Source organism: Euleptes europaea, chromosome 2 (genome assembly GCF_029931775.1).
Source record: "Euleptes europaea isolate rEulEur1 chromosome 2, rEulEur1.hap1, whole genome shotgun sequence".
Classification (NCBI taxonomy): domain Eukaryota; kingdom Metazoa; phylum Chordata; class Lepidosauria; order Squamata; family Sphaerodactylidae; genus Euleptes; species Euleptes europaea.
Window position 1 is genome coordinate 72,312,574 of NC_079313.1, and position 22,790 is coordinate 72,335,363.

Sequence of the window (22,790 nt, forward strand, 5' to 3'; positions counted from 1 at the left end):
AGAAATACGTTTCTACATGATAATATCCAACCTGTGTACCCCCTAATTGATTCTGTAAAAATTATCAGACTACTGTATTTTTATTTCTTCATTACCAAATGGGGAAAAAAACTTGTTCATGCTGAATATACAACTACACTCTTCCTTGTGAGCAAAATGGCACAAAAGGAATATTTATGTGAGATTGCTCTTACACACACCACCAATTTATTTGAAAAAAATGTATCAACTTCTATCCTGCCAAATGTGTGATGTGAAATATGAATGTACAAACAGTGGACACACAAAGACTTGCAGGGGCATCTCAACTTCCTCTGTATCCCCTTCCCCCACTATTTCCTCTTTCCCTTCCCTGGCAGCCCCCATAGTCTCTTCCCCCTTTCCTGCCCACCCACCAGCCAACCTACCTTTATCTGCTCCCATCTTCAACTTTTCCTTATTCCCTCCCCCTGGCAGCTTCTCGCTCAGAGAAGTCTGGCTGAATTTCACAGAGGCCGCCAGTGCTGGCTGGGCCCAGCTGTGTAGTGGCTACTGGACCAGGACCAGTTGTATGATAGCTGCTGGGCTAGCTGGTGTTGCCAGTGAGTATTCAGTGGTCTTAAGAGACTTAAGAGTAATAAGTAGTAACTTAACATGACAGAAGAGCAAAAGCTATCAAATGTAGGAAGAATTCATAATTTCAGGTGGCTAAGGGCTGTTTTTCATGTACTATTTCCCCATATTGATTTAATTATAAATACCAATGTCCAGAAACTAGGGGGTTATGACTTAAAGACTTATTACATGAGCATCTCTAATCTCATGGGAAGATAACATTCTTTAGCTCCATAATCATGCAGCTAAACTCAGAATAACTGTCTCTCCACAGCCTCCCAGAAATCAATGGAAACCACTGGTGGGATATTGAAGAGAGTAACAGTGTGTCTGTTGCATGGTGTGCCACCTCTCAACTGAGGTACCCAAAGATGCTCGGGTCTCCTGATGTCAGATGTCAGTGAAGAATATATCCCAAGCTCTTCTGGCCTTAAGGTGCTTTAAGAGGGGGGAAAGGCAGGAATTCTTTTTGGCAGTCTTCTGTACCAACTGGGCCAATAGCAGATTTCCACTACTGGCACTCAGGTAAATTCAGATACATAGGAAGTATCACAAGTACTCCTTAGTTGTAGTAGGTTCCACCTCAGAACCTTCTTCCAGTACCACAAGCATGAAATCACTGGACGTATCTTGTCAAGATGGGTGAAGTCAGATACCCCCACACACTTTCTTCCCTTCCTGGAATTCATCCCTCCAAGTTTTCCTATCTGCTTCTCCTTCTCCGTTTGCAGCTGGTTTGCTCTTGACTAGCCATATGGGAGGAATATAATTTGAGTAAAGCTAACTGTAATTGGGTATTTAGCATAAAATAACTGGTCTAGGATTGTGCAAAGTGAAATGGGATAATTGCTTGCTCTTTTACGTTTCCATACTGATTCCTGCTTTTCTAGTCTGTATCTTGGTTAGGATAATAAAACCACTTTCCGGTTAAGTGTTTGCCTCCCTTCCATCTCCCAGCCCCGGGAGGTTTATTGTGTCAGCTGGGAACTGTGTATAAACAGGCTTAAATGACCCCTTCTTACTCTGGGACATGATTTAGGAAGAGTTGTGTAGGAAAACATCTAAAATAGTGATAAAATCTTTGGATGCTGTGAGGTGGGGCATAGTTATCCCACTGTATCATTTCAAAAGACTAGTGCTAGCCTGTAATATTACAATCCAAAAAAACTATATAGGTTGTGGAGTAATTAATCTACATATTCACAACATACATACAACATAACATGTAATATGGAACATGTGCACACATGGTTTGTGACATCATACATTTCTGTGATATTTTCACCCTTCTTGAAGTGGGAGGATCTTGGGACTCAAAATGTGTTCATATAGCAATCAACATCCTTGACACATTTGTAAGAGGTTTGTGCAGGGTCACTGCTAATCATATATATTATACTTCTGAACAGTAAATGTGTGAAATGGCCCTTAAGTGTCTACACTTTTACAAAGTCTGAACTGATATTGTTGAATTATTAATGGACAATAAATAGTACTGTGATGTTTTCATGGCATTATGACAGTTTCAGATTTCCAGTAATACCCCCCCCCAAATCATAATCAGAACAAGCACATTTCATGAAATTAAAATTAGAGAAACCATAAGTTGCAAATTACTGGAAACGCTTGTTAAACCTGTAAAAAAGGAAACTTTGGCCTGATTAAGGTGCACACAGTTACAAAGATTTAAAGAAGTTAAGCAGAGGAGAGGCTAAACATCTCCCTAAAATTTTTAGCCAGTAACAGTTTTTAATCACATTTTCAGACGTAATTTTAGATTATAAACCCTGTGACAATAAACTCTGATTTAGTGAAGCTTGATATGATTTAACAGGACACTTTGGAAATTAGAATACTTGTAGCTGTTGCACCTAAACCACCTGTAACAAAAGAAAAACTGAAAAGAAAATTCCACACATTATTTTTATGTGTCTGCATGTTTCTGCATGGTGTTAAAGAAAACCAACTGAAGTCCAAACTAAAAGACAGAAAAAAAAATTTGGCATGCTGGTGGAAAAAGGAATTAAAAACAAAATAAAGTTAGTGAATTAATATATATATATATATAGCACAATCTGTGCCAACATGGACATCTGGCAATCTGTGGAATTCTAATTACCTCTTTACTCCATAGGCCATATTAAGCAAATTGTCCAGTCTGAAAAGAGAAGGAGGGTCTCTGGGTTAATGTCTCACAGATGGCAAGATTGCTCAATGGAACCTTTATTAATAACGCTCCATTTTCAAAAAAGTTCTCAATATCATCTCCCGTACATCTAGCAGGTCTAATCAATCAGTGCTATAAAGCTTTTTGTACTTTTTGTATAATGAATGCCTTTTTTTACATGTGCTGTTAATATTAAAGTCAACTCTGTCTTTATTGCATCAGTGAATAAACCATAACAACTATGATTCAATCAACATAAAACCAATCCCCCCCAAACATTTTCATAAGAAAGATTAAAATGCATAATAATCATTTAAAATATCCTGAAATAAAACTGCCTTACAATCCAAATGGCTAATGACCCAATGTAGAGAAACTGGTGTGCAGGTCAACCATACTTACATCGGCATGCCTCATTGTCATCTTTATGATGGCAGCAGCAAACCTTGCCATTCAGAAAGTAATAAATAAAGTAATCTGCCAATAGTAATACTAATTTATCCTGATCTTACCTCCCAGGAAACAAGATATAATGGTCCTCAAAAACATTTTATGCTCAGCCTCAAATCTCAGGCATTGGAATAGGACATGGGACAAGTCCTCAATGAACCTTTACAGGAGCAAACTCTCTCATTGTATAGAGTCCTACTGAAGTGACTTTCTAAAATTGCAAGTGGTAGAATATCTAGGTGTACCTCACTGAAAGCCTTTCTATACTCATAATTGACAATATCATTAAAGTATGCTGGAGGAATTGGGGAAGAAGAAAGTAACTGCCTGTAAAGGAGGGTTACTCTCAAAATTCCTACTAATCCAACATTGGTTTGGGCACTCTGGTCTAACAATCTTTGTTTTACTAAAGGTTTGGCTGCATGAAAACCAATGCTCCTCAGGTATTCTTCTGAGAATCCAAGGTTAGCAACTAACCTCAATACAAAACCACACCATGATTTAGCCTTCATCTCCCCATACATCAAAGTTAGGAGGTCTAGAGATGTACAAAAGATTATTTTCAGCCAATAATTAATGGCAGTTTTATAAACCAAGGTCGTTATTGAAGGCAGAGATACTTCTATTCTGACCATAGCTGAAGATGTTGAGGAAAGAACAGCCAACAGAAGGCAGGTAAATTTGTTTTAAGGAACTTCTAAGGATTGGATATTTCCAGAGCCCCAAATTGCTTCTCCCTAAAGTAGCTGGGACAGTAATTTAACTTTCAAAATTTCAAAATTTGGAGAAACCAGGAAACCTCCTCTCATCCAATAAAAGCTAAGGATAACAATGAGAGCCTTTTCAAGGCAATATGGGCTGTCCCAGAGCCCAACTGATGGAACACCACACCTAAATACTTAAAACTAGACACCTGCTCTAATGGCTTCTCATCCATCGTCCATTTATCATGGTGCTCCCTTTTATTAAAGACCATAATCCTAGTTTTATCATAATTTACGTCGAGAAGGTTTGTTTTACAATAGGACCTGTACTGTTTCAGCAGCCTTCTGAAACCAGTTATGTATCATGTGTACAGAGTAAAATTGAGCTGGCCTTTCTACCTACTCTTGATGGAAAAAAATTGGGATCCTGACAGGTATTCTATCATATCATTTATGTATAAATTAAAGATTAATGGGGCCAAGATGCAACCCCGATATACCCCTTTTGAGGTTTTAAATGATCTAGACAGTTAGCCATCAACACTTAATCTGATCTTTAAGATGCTGTCTGTACCTATGCTCTAATGCTTTCATATGCTCCAACAATCTATTATTGATGTTCATAATTTTCTTCACAAATGATATCTTGGGATGGAATCAAATGTGGCTTTGAGATCGATAAAGACCACATATAATTGCCTAGATAATCTGATCAAGTATTTATTAATAAGATGTTGTAACAGAAGCCAATGGTCCAGGGTAGAATGTCCCTTTCTAAATCCAATTTGGTCTGGTGTTAACATGTCATTTTCATTTACCCATGCCTCCAGCTTCAGTAGATGTCTTGCATAGAGTTTTCCTGTCACATCCAGCACATTTATTGGCCTTTAGTTAGCTGGATCAGTACACTCCTCTAGCTTATAATTTGGTACAATATAAGAGGACCATTCCTGGGGAAACCAACGTATATACATTGATAGGGTGGCTAAAACAGGTGCCCACCAGTCCTGTGAAGCTTTCAGCAAGTCAGAGGAATACATTTTTCACATGGGGCTTGATTATTCCTGATTGCAGAAATCAGAGATTTTATTTCACTAATAGATACAGCTGGCCACTTTGGTGAATCGGTTGATGGCATTAGCATGGGAATGTGTTTATGCATGAGTACTTTCACTCACATTCACCCCCGATCTGTCTCGGTTGTTCCTTGGAGTTATGCATGAGTTTTCCCTCCATTAGTGACGTCCTCGCTGCCAGCCCTCACAAATCCTGGACCTTCCCATTCCTCTGTTAACCCGATTCTTCCCTCTCCCCTGAGCTCAGCCCAGGTGAAATCTCCGTGTGTAAGGCAAAGTGCGGGACACACAAGTTTAGTTTCGCTCACAGCCAATTACAAAGCAGCATGTTCAGAGGCAGGGATTCAAATACTTCCTGCTTCCTCAGAGCTCTTTCTGAGCAGAAGAAAGGTTTTTAAAACCAAGGCTTGGATTCCTCCCCCTCTCTTTTTTTCAGATTGCTCCGTTTTTTGTTTTATGTTCTTAAAATGCTTTTTTATGTGGCAACTGGGTTTGGGGGAGGAGGGAAATTTTCTTTCTCTGCAGCCAATTACGAAGTAGCATTTCAAGGGGTGGGGATTCAAATACTTCCTGATTTGAGCTTTGAGACTGCTGGTGCATAGACTCCCATCAGGAAAGTGTGGGTCCAACGAGCAATGAACATCAGGTAAAACTCCCATGCATGAACGACCTATGTTGCCCTCTTGAGTTGGATCATCAAATAATTTTAAAAAGTGTTCTTCCCAGTAATCCTTAGATACGCAAGAATCTAGCTCATGGTGTACTCTCTCTTATGAAGTTGTTAGTTATTTGCCAAAACTTCAGCATGTCTTTCTGAGTTAAGGCCAAGGTAGTGCCTGCCATGATTCCCTTACTGAAGCAAGTTTCCCCCCCTCAGAGTAGGCATTTATATTTATTTCAGAGCTCAAAAAAGGACTTACGTAAGCAGTTGAGTCCGCTTATACACCCTAAGAGCACACCTTACTTGCTTTTTCATATTTGAGCACTCACTGTCAAACCAATTGTTCTAACGTTGCCCTCTTCCATTTGATATTCTGACATTGTCAAGAAGGACTTCAAGGATTTAATCAGTTCACCATACAGTATCAGGGCAGCCTCGATGTCTTGTGCTACAAGAATCCCCCCCCCCAAGCTCAAGGAATGGTTCCCTATCCAACATCTGTTGTATTTCATGTTGGAATGTATAGGTCCATTTAAGACAAATATCTGCTGTAATTTGAGCACATTCTGGGAGTGACCCTACTGAGAGTGACAATGATATTAATATATAGTCAATCATACTGGTGCCCTTCTGACTGTAAGAGAATTCTCCACCTTTATATCTCTCTATGTGACCATTTAGCATTATAAAATTGATCCTGTTGATCAATTGGCTAAAAATTACTCCAGGTTTATTAACTGAGTGAGCTGTTAGTAAAGAAAGGTAACAATTCCACCAGCTCAAAGTTTGTTTCTGCACAGATTTTCCTGTTTCATTTTCTTTTGCAGTGTATTGAAGGGAAATTGTAAGAATTTTAATGATTTACCTTTTCATTGAAATTAAACTGGTAAACAGAATTACACAGTCAAAGATGCACTTTAAAACATTCTAGCTATAGCCCTTTAAGAATTCAGCTTTCTTCATGCCATACAGACATTTTTTTTCCTTTGTTGGTAAGAAGTTATTTTTTATTTCTGAAAGGCTATCATAGAAAATTATCCAATGTCTTTGGAAGTCAAATTATTAAACAACCCCCTCCCATAACCTGATAAAGTTTATCTTGATAGCAAGTCAGAAAACATTAACAATAATTAAAGGCCTCCCCAAATTTTGCAGTACACACACCTATTTTTGTATTAATGCTTTATACAAAGGATTCTTTTTTTAAAAGATTTTTGAAAGACGATCTCTCAGGCAATAAATATCACAACTAATTAGAGTGTCTTGTTTAGAGGGGAAAAGAACCATTAAAACTATGTTTATCATAGATTTGCAATGGAAAATTTTTAAATTCTTCCCCATTTTCTGAAACATTTGTTCCAAATGTAATATCATAAGTATTACATTCAAAATACAGAAGCATCCAAGTGTTGCTAAAAAGTGAGTTGCGCTGACATACATAAAATGCACAATACGGGAACATTTATTCCAGAAGCTTATTAAAAATAATTAAAGCAAGAATTTGATTCAAATGGACATAAGCAAGTGCACCCACGCTCCCAGTCACCCTAATTGATACCAAGTAAGGAAACAAATTTCCAAAAGGAAACTCAAAAAAGGCTGCCATGGATGTGAAAAATCTCTGCAACCAGAGTTCATAAACATTGTCTTTCCATTATCTGAGGCCTGGTGGCAAAGATCAGAGGTAGTAAAATGGAGTGTGTCGTTTCAGACTGCAAGTGGAGAAACTTAGATGATTGTAGTTTGAAATGCTCCTCTATGATGAACATTCCATGCAGAAAGTGAAACAGCATAGGAAGCCAAGAGAGTAGGCAGAACAATGCTCCCTACTGCAAGTTGGTTTTTTTATTTTATTTGCATGGATTTATTTTGGTTAATATGAAAGGACATTTAAAGCTAGAAACTATCACCTGCAGTTTCATGGTGAAGTCAGTTATACTAATGGCTTTGCTACCTCATTATAACCTCATTTGTTTCCATGTGTGAACCATGGAACCTTGGAAAAAAAGAGGTCACTACTATTTGCTCTGACTATGCCAGTTAAATGGCAGGGTAGTGAAATGACTGAGTCCAGTGCTTGCTTCACCTTCCATCTGCGTAACAAGCTTCTGTTTCCAGGTCTGATAGGTGGTAACATCCTGGGGAAAGCTCACAGCTTTCTGCTACACTCCTGGTTAGGGGCCTGGATCTATCATAGCGCTATCACAGTATTCAGATGCATCCAGCTTCGGTATGCTTTGAAGTCTTATTACTCCTACTCCACATAAAAAACTTAACAATACAGCAAAATTGTTTTTAACTTTTATGTGGAATAACATGATATTAAGGCAATTTAATATTCTTTGACATGCAAATAATTATCCTTATTATTCCTTTGCTAAACCACATGGAGTTAAACTGCTGATCTGTCACTGAATTAACTTGCTACAGTTGAGAAGTGCACCATTCCAGACACAATGAAAGAATACTCAGGCACTTATCTTTTCAAGAAAATCTTTGAGCTGAATGATGATAATCAGAATATACATTCTTTGGAGTCAGTTACCTGAATCTCTGAGCCTGGTGGTGGAGAGGTCCAGGGTAACGTCTGTTGGGAGACTGGTACAATTGGGAAAGGAGAGCTTGGCTTGTTTTCTGACTGGGATTGTTAGCAAACTTCACAGTAATCGGTTCTGTAGCACCACTAGGTTTCTGGCCATTAAGTCCCTTTATGGCTTCTTCTGCTTCTATCCTCTTATCAAAACGGATAAATCCCACGCCTCGAGAAACACCTAGGAAAAGAATCCTGCATTAATTAAGCAAAGGAGGAAACACAAAACATCTCAGGATGTATTATCATGTCTAGCTGAATACAATGATCCTGAATGAAATCAGTTACAATCCTAATAGCTCTACCAATGAAACAGCATTCATAATTTTGTAAGTTACAAAGAATATGAAAACACATAAATGCTTTTATTCATATACGTTCACAATATAAAATATTCTCAATAGCAAAACTCACTTATTGATTTCAACCTGACCCAGAAAACAAACCCTTAACTTGCAACAGCTCCATTTCATAAGGCTTCCTCAGTTTCACTGGTTAGTCCCCACCATACTATTTGGAAACCACTGTTGATGGATGATTTTCTTTTATCAATAAATTGGAGCGTACAGTTGCCTTTCATTTTATGTTTCAGAAACTATTAGGATTACGTACAGTGAGGGAAAAAAGTATTTGTGCCCCTGCTGAATTTGCCCGTTTGCCCTCTGACGAAGAAATGACCAGTCCATAATTTTAATGGTAGGTCTATTTGTAGCTGTGAGAGCCAGAATAACAACAGGAAAACCCCCAGAAACCCAGAAGACAAAAGTCAGAGATTGATATGCATTATAATGAGTGAAATAAGTATTTGATCCCTTTGCAAAAGATGACTTAGTACTTGGTGGCAAAACCCTTGTTGGCAATTACAGAGGTCAGACGTTTCTTGTAGGTGGCCACCAGGTTTGCACACATCTCAGGAGGTATTTTGTCCCACTCCTCTTTGCAGATCCTCTCCAACTCAGTAAGATTTCGAGGCTGATGTGTAGCTACTCGAACCTTCAGCTCCTTCCACAGATTTTCGATGGGATTAAGGTCTGGAGACTGGCTAGGCCACTCCAGGACCTTAATGTGCTTCTTCTTGAGCCACTCCTTTGTTGCCTTGGCCGTGTGTTTTGGGTCATTGTCATGCTGGAATACCCATCCTCGACCCATTTTCAATGCCCTGGCTGAGGGAAGGAGGTGCTCACCCAAGATTTGACGATACATGGTCCCGTCCATCATCCCTTCGATGCGGTGAAGGTGTCTGTCCCCTTAGCAGAAAAACACTCCAAAACATAATATGTCCCCCTCCATGTTTGACGGTGGGGATGGTGTTCTTGGGGTCATAGGCAGCATTCCTCCTCCTCCAAACACGGCGAGTTGAGTTGATGCCAAAGAGCTTGATTTTGGTCTCATCTGACCACAACACTTTAATCCAGTTCTCCTCTGGGTCATTCAGATGTGCATTGGCAAACTGCAGACGGGCCTGTACATGTGCTGTCTTGAGCAAGGGGACCTTGCGGGCTCTGCAAGATCTCAGTCCTTCACGGCGTAGTGTGTTACCAACTGTTTTCATGGTGACGATGGTCCCAGCTGCCCTGAGTTCATTGACAAGTTCCCCCTGTGTAGTTCTGGGCTGCTTCATCACCATTCTCATGATCACTCCACGAGCAACTCCATGAGATGAGATCTTGCATGGAGCCCCAGACTAATCTCTGACTTTTGTCTTCTGGGTTTCTGGGATTTTTTCCTGTCGTTATTCTGTCTCTCACAGCTACAATAAACCTACCATTAAAATTATGGACTGGTCATTTCTTCGTCAGAGGGCAAATGAGCAAATTTAGCAGGGGATCAAATACTTTTTTTCCTCACTGTAGATTCAGCATCAGTGAATCTGAGATTGGTTACTTTTAATAAGAAATAAAAGAATGTAATAAATAGTTTCATAATGTTTAGAAAACACGTAAACTAAGAAAATCTTTTTCAACCTGTGACTTGATCAACCAGAATTCGTGAGGTGATGATGCGCCCATATTGCGAGAAAAGCTGCTCTAGCTCTTTCTGGGTCATCGTTTTTGGAAGGCCGCTGACATAAAGGTTAGCATCTCTGATTGATGCCGAACTTGGACGGGCATAGGAAACCTAAGAGAAAAAAATGTATGGTTAAATTACATTCTATGTTTTAAACAAAGGCTTTAAATCCTGCACTTAATTACCAAGTCACTTTCATTTTTGCCTCACAAGCTTTGATATATTTAAAATAACTTTCTAGTTTGACTTCACTTGCTCTTCCGGGCCCAGAGGCAATGAAGGGATCAAGTTTAAGGGGAAGGACCACACACACATTTGATTGGGGAAAATAGGCCACAGCTTTATTTAATACAGCCAAAGGAGCATTGGCACAGCATGGGGATGGATCCCACATTGAGCGACCCGAATGCTGCCAGATATAACCCCATCTCACCTGCTGGGGGGGGGGATGACCACAGAGGGGCAAGCCCTGGGATCCCATATGGGTGCAAGCTGCTGTGTGGTTCCCCTGCCACCAGCTGGTAGCCCCCGAGCTGGGCATGTCGCTGAATGGCTCCACCCCAAGACCCCTTAAGGGAGTCCTTGAAAGGGGGAAGGAGCCTTGAAGGATCTGCCTTCCCCCAATGGATCTACCGCAATGCCCAAACCACTAACCAAGCTGTGACAAAGATACAGAGAATATAAACATAGAAACATTGACCTGAAAGGTCCTCAAGGGTCATCTAGTCACACCCCCTGCACAATGCAGGAAATTTACAACTTACACCCCCCCACACACTCCCAGTAGCCCTGCTCTATACCCAGAGGAAGGCCAAAAAACGCCAGGTTCCCTGGCCAATCTAACTGGAGGAAAATTCCTTCATGACCGCAAAGTGCCAATTTGTACTACCCTGGTCATGTAAGACAGGGCCACGAGAGCCAAGCAATGATTCAACCCTTCCTGCCTCCTCATTCATGATCAGCCTAAGAACAATAAAGGATAATCTGAAATGCCACCCATAATGACCTAAACGCCAAGGGTGGGTGGGAGAGCTTGTTTCCAAAGAAGGTGAGAGCCACGCGGCTCCCAGGCTAAGTAAGAGGAGGGCAGGGCAGACCAGGACAATGCCCTTCTAGTCAGGTCCACCTGACACACACCCCCCCGCCAACCCTTGGAAGAGCAAGAAGCCATGTTGCTGGCGCAGAGCTGGCCAGATGGCCTCCCCCTCCACGCTACCTGGCTGGAGCCATGGCTTACTACAGTAACTGTGAACTAACAAAATACTGAGGACAAAAGGAAAAGTGGAAAAAATGATAAAACAGTTGTAAGGATAAGGGTCTCTAGATCCAGGAATAAAAGCAGGATCTATTATTGTCCAATTATTGTCCAACTCCCATATATCAGCTTTTAAAAATGATCTTTATGGGAAGTATAAAATGATTTAGTGTGTCCAGCACAATTCTAGCATATGCAGCATCAGGGCTGTTCTTTTTTAATAGTTGGATATTGATCAGGCTATTTGCAAAATGTTCATATGAAACTAGTAAGATCTGCCCATACTGCATTTACTGAAGTAGTAGCAAAGCATTTGGTCAGTGAACTTATGATCACGCTATCTGCAACTCACTTTAAACTGTCCCCTATGCAATTAAGATTTGAAAAAAACTTGTAAAGGTCCAGCTAATGTGCATCACTATAAATCAAATTATATACAGCAGCTCTAACAACCTTTAGTGGAATACAGTAATACTTTGAATTATTGACAGAAAATTCATTTTAAAAAGCAAAATCCACATACAAAATACATTTGTTGATTAAAAAAAATTAAATCCTTATGTTGTTGCTTGCTTTGGGTGGGGGCATACTATAATACTGAGATACATAAACCAAACAACTTTCCAATTTCATCTAATAAAAAGCATTTCAAGCCAGCTTATCCATGACTTGCAGTATCACATTTATGCAACAGGATTTGTGGAGGGGATTCAGACAAGAACATAACAAGTGACACCCTTCTTTCCAAAACACAATGTGCCAAGTTAATATTTATGCTATGCTTCAGTTTGTTCTGGTTTCAGGCTTCTAAAGTCAAGAGAGGAATATAGCCATTTAATTGTTGAGATTATGGTAAAGTTTTAAAAGAGGCTATTTTAAGAAGGGTGTGTTAGCAATTGGTTAAAAAACTCCAATTATATTTCAGCCCAGGCCTTGTGTTATTCCCCTAACTAGGCTAGTATATGCAAATAAAAAGAGCAAAGGTTGTTTGTTAAGCAGTAATTAGCATAGATTAACTGTAAAAAAAACTTTTTAGTGTCCACTCTGAGCGTCAAAACAACTGAAGTCAGGCAGTTTTAGTAAAATAGTGCTTTAGGCTGCCATATAGTTCAATTTTTCAGAAGAGAGCTCTTAAATTCTTGAAAAGGAATTAGGTACTCATTGCAGAAGACGCAGGAAAGTTAATACAGTTCATTAAACCTTTCAAAAAGTTTTCAAATACCATCTTGAGGATAGTTTCAATTAAACCTTGGTCTGGTTTTAGAATAGAAAATCTGACTGCAGCCACTGCACTATTTCTTCTGTATGGAGGAAGATGGGGCCAACCCCTTGCAGATACCATAAAACCGGACTCCCAGACCCAATCTTCACCAAACTTGGGGGTTCAGGCAATGAGAGTCCCTTTCAGTGATGCTGCAAATTTGGGGGCTCTATGTCAAAAAATGCCTCTCAGGAGCTTCAAAAAGTGTAAATGCCCGATTTTTTTTCAGGAAACCCCAAAGTAAGCCGAATTCCCATATTTACTGGTATGGGAATTCGGCTTTTTTTGGGTTTCCTGAAAAAATTCAGGCCTAATAAACCCAAACCCGAAATTTACTGAATTTTTGTGTGTGCACAAGCCTAGTTCTGTTGGCCTTGCAAAAGTGCCCCCTGCTTGATTTAGTTCTGCTAGGATTCTCCCTATGGTGCAGAGTGGTAAGCTGCAGTACTGCAGTCAAAAGCTCTGCTCACGATCTGAGTTTGATCCGAATGGAAGTAGGTTTCAGGTAGCCGACTCAAGATTGACTCAGCTGCATCCTTCCGAGGTCGGTAAAATGACTACCCAGCTTGCTGGGGGTAAAGTGTAGATGACTGGGGAAGGCTGGTGGTAAAGTGTAGACGACTGGGAAACATAGTCTGCCTAGTAAACGTCGGGATGTGACATCACCCCATGGGTCAGGAATGACTTGGTGCTTGCACATGGGACTACCTTTACCTAGGATTCTCTGGTTTGACATTGTTTCTGTTGGGCTTGCCACACTGGCTTGTGTTTCTGCTGGGATTCCTGGGCTCTGCTTTGGTTCTCTTGGGCTTGTGTGGGTTCTTGGCATGGGAGGCATTGGCCAGTGGTTGTTGCAGGCATGCCTCTTTGCTTGTGCTCTAGAGGAAAAAAGGCTGTTTTCCCCCCATTGGAAATAATGAAGGATTGATGGGGCAACTTATTTGGGGGCCCATAGAATTGGACCGCTGACCCAATATTCTTGAAACTTGGGGGTTCTTCTATGGACAGGCACCAGCAGCTCTGTTGTAAATTTGGTGCCTCTAGCTAAAAACATAACAGCCCTCCAAATCCCCAGATCCCTTCCCCATAGACTATAACAGAGGCAAATAATTTCAGATTCCCAAATAAAACCCAAATCTGAATATCATATCGGTATTGGAATTCAGAGATATTGGGAATACCGACATTTTCCAGCTCCAACATAGCTGAATTTTAAAAACCATTTTTTAATGCACACCCCTACTCACCACCCCCATCCTAAGAGCTTGAAAAAAGTCAGGTCTTGCCTCCAGAAGTACATGGGAAGTGGCAGGATGCCCTTCCCCACTGAGAGACAATCCATAAATACTGTGCATTTCATGGGCATGTCAATGCATTTTCTGTTCAGATGTGAATACAGTACAACCTCACAAAGCACATCTGACTGAAAACTAGGCAAAATATTTAGTAATCACATTTTTGGCTAAATGCTATTTATACAATACACTGACATGCACCAAGAAGACAAATCACTGAGAGCCAAACTAGATGAGCCAGCATGAGATCTATAACTGACTCTCCTGTTTCTTTAAAATATTTAAAATAGTTTGGGGAAGAAAGAATTAAATTAAGTCTCTGGAATACGGAGAAGGGAAATTTTAACCACTCCCGATACTTTTCCCAGATTTAAATAATCTCCCTTAAACTAGTTGCCCTATAGAGGAAAATAACACACCTGTATATTTTTGCCCTTGGATCAAACAGCAGTTTTGTATGTGTGAGATTTAAAATTATGAAAAAGGAGACCATGGGGAGAAAAGTTTAACCCCATCCACTCTGTCCCCCACAGTTACTTTTAATATTGGGGGGAAATGGGAAATCCAGTCATAAATCTCTTGCCATGCCATCCAATTTACTTTAGCCCTATGCTTATTATTCAAAATCAGATAATGGAGGCTCTATTGAAAACTCTTGCCTCCCCCCTGCACTATAACCCTGATCCCAATCACACACACACACGTTGATTTTTAGTTCTCAAAGTCTAAAGACAAACCTTCAGTGGATACTGAAACATGATAAAATGTGTCCCTTTCTTCATTATTCTTGTCTGAGAGAACTTATTTTGATGCCCTGCCACTCAGGCTTCACTGTATATGCTTTACTTTGGTGCCATCTTGCACATCCTGATCTGGTTGATTTTTGTGTGTGCAAATCAGCAAGCAAATGGTCAGGCAGAACTTTCTATCCTTCTTATAGCATTAAAAATGAGATGGATGAATGAATTTTGTCAACCACAGGTCAGTGGTTGAAATACCTGCTCCCAGATAAGAGAAAATGATGCTTTGGCTAAGGCCTGAACTGTCTTTGTGCCAGGAAAGAATCAAGATATATGATTTCGCAAGGATGGAGTTCTGACTCAACTTTATGTGCATCATGAAAAACCAGTGGCAAGGCTTGGAATGAAAATGAGAAATCCTGAAGTGAAAGTAGCAGTTCAGTAAGACACCTCAAAGCGAAAACAGTGGAATGGTAGTAACTACAGTAAAATGATAGCAGTGAATTGGATGACAGCATCAGAAGTAAAATGACAGCTGAATGACAGTATCATAGTTTCCCACAGCCTTTATTTTCAGAATTCTTTTATCTCCATTAAATCTTGCTGTCAATTTCTCTCTCTCTCTCTCTCTCTCTCTCTCTCTCTCTGTGTGTGTGTGTGTGTGTGTGTAAATGAACTGCCTCCCTTTTCTCTATTGTACTCCTTATACGCAACTTTAAAATACCATTAATAACAAATGCCATTTTGATTTTGTTTGCATTTTCAGAGGTCATTACAGATTATTCTTATTATTTCTGATGGTCATTCAATTTTCTGACATTTGTTTTATTGTATTCCAAACACAGAAAGGGTCCTCTGCTATAAACTGGGATATCCAGATAAGTGCATGTGCTCTCATTTATGGCACAGTTTAAGTTTCTTTATTATTACAGTCCACGACCCATATATAAATAAAGGAAACATTAATTACAAAAGAAATAAAAGCAATATACAAAACTTAATTAATAAACACTGGATAGTCCTAATGTATACCAGCTAAAACTACACATGTCTGACAACAAATAGGCACTTGGACACTCTCCTGGGCAAATACTAAAAGTTAGGTCATTTCAGTGACTGAAATCACTGCCACTCTTCAGTGTTAAAGGCCCTTCCCACTTTTTAATGATTACAGACCAGGGAGCAAACAGGGCAACCAATCGTGTCGTATGGTGGTTCTTATCTGACAGAAGATATTAAAGCCTAATTTTATTAGATCTTCCAGGAAACCTTTCTAACAATCGTTCAATAGTTTTGCTACGAATTTTGTTTTATAAGGTGCATGCAAAAAAACATGTGCTCTATTGATTCAATTTCTTTTTGTGGGCAGACGCAAATCTCTGTTCGTAAGGGATTTTCTTGAATCTTACCTCCAGTACTGCAGAGGGTAGGGTATTACTTCTAGCTAATGTAAACGCCCTCCTAGCCTTATTAGATTCCAAAAAGAACAAATAAGCTGCCGGGGTTGCTATATATCTGACATTATTAGGAGAGATAAATCCGGCAGCAGCCATGATGTCCAGTTGTCTCTCTACATCAGGAGTGGGGAACCTTTTTCCTGCCAAGGGCCATTTGCACAGTTATAACATCATTTGGAGGCCATACCAGGCATAGAGGTGTAGAACTCCCGGTGCGGGGGGGGGGAGAAGCTAAGGTTGCCAGGTCTCCAGCTACCACCTGGAGGTTGGAAACCCTAGCAGAGGCTATGCAGAGGAGGGAGAGAGGGAAGGAAGGAAGAATGGAAGAAAGAAAAGGAAAGGGAAGGAAGGAAAGAAGAGAGAGGGAGGGAAGCTCCCCCCCCCGACACACACACCAGCACTCACTGGGCTGCGCAGCCCCCCAGACACACACACCCTGCATGGGGATCTCTCTCTCTCCGGGCCACGCAGCAGCCCAGGATCACATGCATACACTCACCCGGGTGATGGGGGAAGCACCCCTCCGCCACACAGGGATCTCACCCAAACACACACACATGCTCTCTCTCTTCGGGCCGGGTCATGCACTCACCCACATGATCGGGGGAAGCAACCCGTGTCGCACTCACCCGCACGATCGGGGGAAGCACTCTTTGCCGAACAGGGATCTCTCTCTCTCTCACACACACACACACACTCTCTCTCTGGGTCGCACAGCAGCCCAGGATCATGCACATGCACTCACCTGCGCAATTGGGGGAAGCAACCCCCTGCCGCACAGGGATCGTTCTCTCACTCTCTCTCTTCCCCCCCGCACCCGGGCTGTGCAGCAGCCCAGGATCATGCACACGCACTCACCCATGCGATCAGGGGAAGCACCCCCCCGCCGCACGGGGATCTCACAAACACACCAACGCAAGCTCGTGGGCCAGGAGGAATGGAGCACGGGGAGGGCTGGCCGGGGACCCTCGGCAGGCGGAGCGGCAAGTGAGCGGGCCGGGAGGAATGGAGCATGGGGAGGGCTGGACAGGGACCTTCGGCAGGAGGCGCGGCAAGAGCGGGGCCCAGGAGGAATGGAGCACGGGGAGGGCTGGGCAGGGACGCTCGGCAGGAGGCGTGGCAAGAGCGCTGGCTGGGAGGAATGGAGCACGGGGAATGCAGGGCAGGGACCCTTGGCAGGCGAGCCGCAGGCCGGATAAAATGATCCCATGGGCCAGAAACGGCCCATGGGCCAGAGGTTCCCCATCCCTGCTCAACATCAATCACCTTAATTTCAGCTCTTGTGTGCTCCTGACCTAGGGCCAGGAGTTTTGTGATGTAAATCCCAGTTTTTGTAGAGAGCTCAGGACAGCCCTCTGCCAAGCTAGATTGAAAATTATCTTGTAGGATTAGGGGGAATAAACCTTGGGGATTTAAGTTACCTGACAGCCACTTATAAATTGATAGAATGTGTATTTTGGCTTCAACTCTCAGCATTCCAGTTTCCAGTCTGGTCCAAGCATTGGGCACACATTTGGAGACCTGTAAGAGTTCCCTTAAAAACTTTGCCTGGACTCTCTTGAGGGGACTGAGAGATGAGGATGGCGAACCTAAGTATGACCCATAGACTAGTTGTGGTAACATTTTGGCTTTGAATAGCTTAAGTGCTGCAGGTATGAAAAAGCCCCCTTTGGTTCTATAAAATTTACCAGCTGACAAAGGCAATGCCACAGTGATCATGAAAACAGAAGAATACAAAAAGAAGATTGAGGAACTTCTGGACCCTGCCACATACAAAAAACTAAAACGAGATCCAACTTGCAAAATTACCAGGAAAACTAGCATTCTGATCAAGAATTCCACTCTTCATCCCGACACACACAGAAAACTATGCAAGACTGAAGCACAACCACCACGATTATATGGACTACCTAAAATTCATAAGGATTCCGTTCCACTCCGACCCATCGTGAGTGCCATTGGTTCCCCAACATATGAATTAGCTAAATATTTGACCACCCTCCTACAGGACCACATTGGAAAAACCACTTCTTACATCAAAGATTCAACTCACTTCATCAACAAAATCAGTCCGTTAAGACTCAATCCAAAGGATATATTAATCAGTTTTGATGTTGTATCCCTCTTTACCAAGGTTCCAGTAAAAGACACAATCTCATTGATTAACCAGATTTTTCCAGAAGATATAACAGCCTTATTTCACCATTGTTTGACAACAAGTTATTTCCTATGGGATCAAGAATTTTATGAACAGATTGATGGAGTAGCTATGGGAAGTCCACTCAGTCCAGTAATAGCAAACTTTTACATGGAATATTTTGAAAAGACAGCATTAGAATCAGCACCTTACAAACCTACAGTCTGGTTCAGGTTCGTAGATGATACATTTACCATTTGGAGCCATGGTGAAGAAAAATTAATGGACTTTCTAAACCATCTTAATAATATCCATCCAAACATTCAGTTTACCATGGAAAAGGAAATTGAGGGTAAACTCCCATTTCTTGATACCCTTGTCATCCGTAAATCAAACCTTCAGTTAGGTCACAAGGTCTACCGGAAACCAACTCACACAGATCGCTACTTACACAAAAACTCCAACCACCACCCCCGACAGAAAAGAGGAATAATCAAAACATTAATGGACCGTGCAAGACGGATCTGTGAACCACAGTTTCTCAAGGAAGAAACTAATCATCTAAATCACGCACTGCTAGCAAACGGCTACTCCAAGAATGAAATCAGAAGGGCCATTAAACCAAACAAAAATCAGAAAACTCAAGAAAAACAGTCTCCCATAGGAAAGGTATTCTTGCCATTTATTAAAGGAGTCACTGATAGGATGGAGAAACTTTTGAAAAAACATAACCTACAAACAGTGTTTAAACCCACCAAGAAAATACAACAAATGCTACGATCAGCAAAAGACAAAAGAGACCCCCTCACCTCTGCAGGAGTATATCGTATACCTTGCAGCTGTGGAGAAGTTTACATCGGGACCACAAAACGCAGCATACAAACAAGGATAAAAGAACATGAAAGATACTGCAGACTTGGCCAACCTGAGAAATCAGCAGTGGCTGAACATGGACTGACACAAACAGGACACAGGGTCTTATTCCAAGACACTGAAAGACTGGACAATTCTACCAACTATTTTGTCAGATTGCACAGAGAAGCCATTGAAATTCATAAACATCAGCACAACTTTAACAGAAAAGAGGAGAGTTTAAGAATGAATAAGGCTTGGCTTCCTGCCCTGAAAAACCTCCAGACAAAGACAACATTCAACAATAGCCATACAGATTAGCTTTGGATTACACACATTAACAGATCACTTCAGGATACAATGGTTCCATATTAACATACCATACCCTCATTAGCACATTATCTTGATACTTACAGGACAATACTTTTGCAGGACAATACTCAGCTCAAACCCAACCCCTTTCTGACTATATATTACTCTTCCTACACCCTTGACACTGAGAGACACTGTCCTTCAGTGTTACTACTCTGAAGATGCCTGCCACAGTTGCTGGCGAAACGTCAGGAAAGAAAATTCCAAGACCACGGTTACACAGCCCGGATAACCTACAAGAACCAATGAACTCTGACCGTGAAAGCCTTCGACAATAGTCTACCATGTTGTTCAAATAAAAAAATCTCATGTAAAACAGCAAAGCTACGGCCCATAAGAGAAGATCCAAAAATGAAGCCTTTTGACAGTGATACATAGGGGGAAATTCCGTTCTAATATCAAATATGGTGATCTAGGCAGACAATACAAACACAGAGGAATCATTAACTGGGTCTTTCAAAAGAAATTTACTTTTACAGGTCCATACCACTGGGTCCACTGACCAGTCAAATATTGTTAAATATTGGCCAACTATTGCTGAAAGTGTTAACTTTTTAAAAGAGCAAAATTAGTAATTTAATTAACAGATGTGGTACTTATACTACGAACAAAACAAATTAGTAACTTTTGTGAATCAATAAAGCTATGATTTAAAAATGCAATGCAAATTACATAGAATTTGTGAACAATTCACTGCTGTCTTGGGCTTGGAGCCAACCAGCATTTCCACAGGTGCAAAGATTTTTTACAACAGAGCATGACCTTTTCACCTCCCTCACCTGTGGTAGCCCAAAATGCAGCCCCCCATACAGCAGGATTTTGGTGGGCAATTAAGACTACCCTAGAGAGGGAAAATCATGCACCATGGGAAAGATCCTTGTACCCACAGAAATGCTAGCCTACATCCAAGCCTATGGCTTTTATCCTGGAATTTCCAAGTCACCATATAGTTTCAATTAAAAAAAATGAAATCATGCCCTTGCTAAAACACCATAATGACCAAATAAGAAATTAGGCTGCCACATACAAAATGGCATTCTTAGCTTCATGAAATATTCAACAATATAGGCAGTCAACTGATCAAAATGTCAGTCCTACCTAGAATCTGCTCCACTTGTTAATTGTTACAGACCCTAATGCAACAGAAAACAGGGAGAAATACTGTACTGGCTTCAATGGGACTGTACTGGCAGAATAGAAATCATGCCCAAATTTTTACAAAGTTTGCATTTGGAGAAACCCAGCTTTAATTTTTCATTATCTACGTTATCATAAATTCTTCATTACAGATTTCCTGCCCATTCCACAAGCCTAACTTCAAATACATTCCTTACTCCTCTCTCTCATAGCCAAGAATTTAGAGAGAGACAACAGGTATAAAAACTATGAATTTAAGAGAATAACTAGCACTGTTTTCTTTTTATATATGTGCCGTGAAGTTCAATGGAATGTATTATCAGAGATAAAAAACACAGTGGAAAAGTATTCTATCTGAAAGTGTATTGGCAAAGGGCTAGAGACTGAAAATGAAGATGTAGGATTGGGAACTGATAAATGGATGCTGTACTTGGACCAGCTCAAATGAACCTTCTTGCCAAATAGAGACAGGGATACCTTCCCCTCCTTCCAGTTCTGTACTCAGTGGGTTGGATCCAGACAGCTTTTCCAAGTCAATGTCATCTAATTCCCCTCCTTGCTACAGTCCTCATCCCATGTGGCTTTTGTCTATGCAGGTCCCAAGAACCTTAGCATATTCTTTTGGTTGTCAATGGGGACATATTGCTCCCCTTAGAAAAGCTAGATGGATCCTACTCATAATTATGTACTGCATGTCACTGTCAATTTGAATCTTCATGTAATTCTTGTGTATCCCTGAACTCCTAGCTTTCAAAGACAAAAGACCACAGAAATTTGTTAAGACTTATGCCAGAGCTTGGTAAGGGCCTTAATCTGGCATCCACAAAGGCAGTAGCAAAGGAAAATCTGAATTTTAGTATGGATGAATACCAAAATGCTTTGCCTTGTATATCTAGGCCTTACACTGCCACAGAAGCAATTATGCATACAAGAATATTAGATAATTCAAGCAGAAAGGAAACATCAATATTAAGTAAAGGCATTTCAAAGGATATACAGATTGAGTATCCCTTATCTGGACAACCAATATCCGATCCAAAAACAGGACCTTTTGAGCTGGCAATCAGGCATTACGCACAGCCTCTCAGCAGAGTTACTGATGGTTCATTGTGCACAAAATTATTAAAAATATCGTTTAGGATATGTGTATATCTAAAATATGTGTATAAATTGTATGTGTATAAATATTGTTTAGGATATATGTATATCTAAAATATAAATAAATTTTGTGCTTACACTTGGGTCCCATTCCCAAGATATATATATGCAAAAATTCAAAATACAGAAAGATTCGAAATATGGACCACTTATGGTCCCAAGCAGTCCGGATAAGGGATATTCAACCTGTAGATAATTGTTTAGAACAGGGGTGGGGAACCTCAGGCCCGGGGGACGTTTAAGGCCCATGAAGTCATTTGGTCTGGCCCTTCGCAGGTCCTGGCAGATCTCTAGCTCAGAAGGATCTAAGACTGCCAATCAGCCACCTCCTGCGGACAGGATGTTTGTTTTGCTGAGAAAAGGAACCTTTACCCCCCCCCCCACTTGCAGAAGAGTCATTAGCTATGGAGCTGCTTGGACCGCCCAAGAAACTGTGTTAACCCTTTCCCACCCGGGCCGTGGAGAAAGGTATTTCCTCTGTACTACAAGAGGGCTGGGGGCAGAAGTGGCGACAACGGAGGGGTTAAAGGAGGAAGGGCCAGAATGCGCGTGCTGGGGTGTGTGAGTTCTTAGACAGTGTGTCCTCATTTTATCTCTGCAGGCGGAGGTAGCAGGAGCCGGCTGTAGAATCTGGCCCTGACCATACGGAGCAGGAGCAACTCTGGCATGCGGCTGGACGGCTAAGCCCGGCTGGTGCAACAGGCCATCCTGTGCCACCAGGTGGGCGAGTGCGCCAATAGTTGGATGCCTCCCTGCTTGCCCATGCTGGGGGGGGGGGTCATCTGGGGCAGCTGCCTGCTTGGGGCTTGGTCGGCTAATTTTTAAGTTGATAATTTTGTATGGCCCGCGAATGATGTTATAAATATCCAAATGGCGC

General features: G+C 41.2%; 1 protein-coding gene across 5 annotated transcripts in view; it reads right to left on the reverse strand.

Moving 5' to 3' along the window:
* Positions 1-22,790, reverse strand: part of ELAVL4 (ELAV like RNA binding protein 4) — a 92,215-nt gene that overhangs the window by 1,143 nt on the left and 68,282 nt on the right. For 3 of the 5 annotated variants that reach the window (XM_056867545.1, XM_056867549.1, XM_056867548.1), the window contains exons 4-6: positions 10,207-10,360; positions 8,198-8,423; positions 2,714-2,752 (exon numbers count right to left, since the gene is read on the reverse strand). In XM_056867545.1, coding sequence (XP_056723523.1) covers positions 2,714-2,752; positions 8,198-8,423; positions 10,207-10,360 — 419 coding nt within the window. Of the gene's footprint in view, positions 1-2,713; positions 2,753-3,676; positions 3,750-8,197; positions 8,424-10,206; positions 10,361-22,790 lie in introns of those variants that run through there. The other 2 variants (XM_056867550.1, XM_056867547.1) reach the window with 2 other exon arrangements.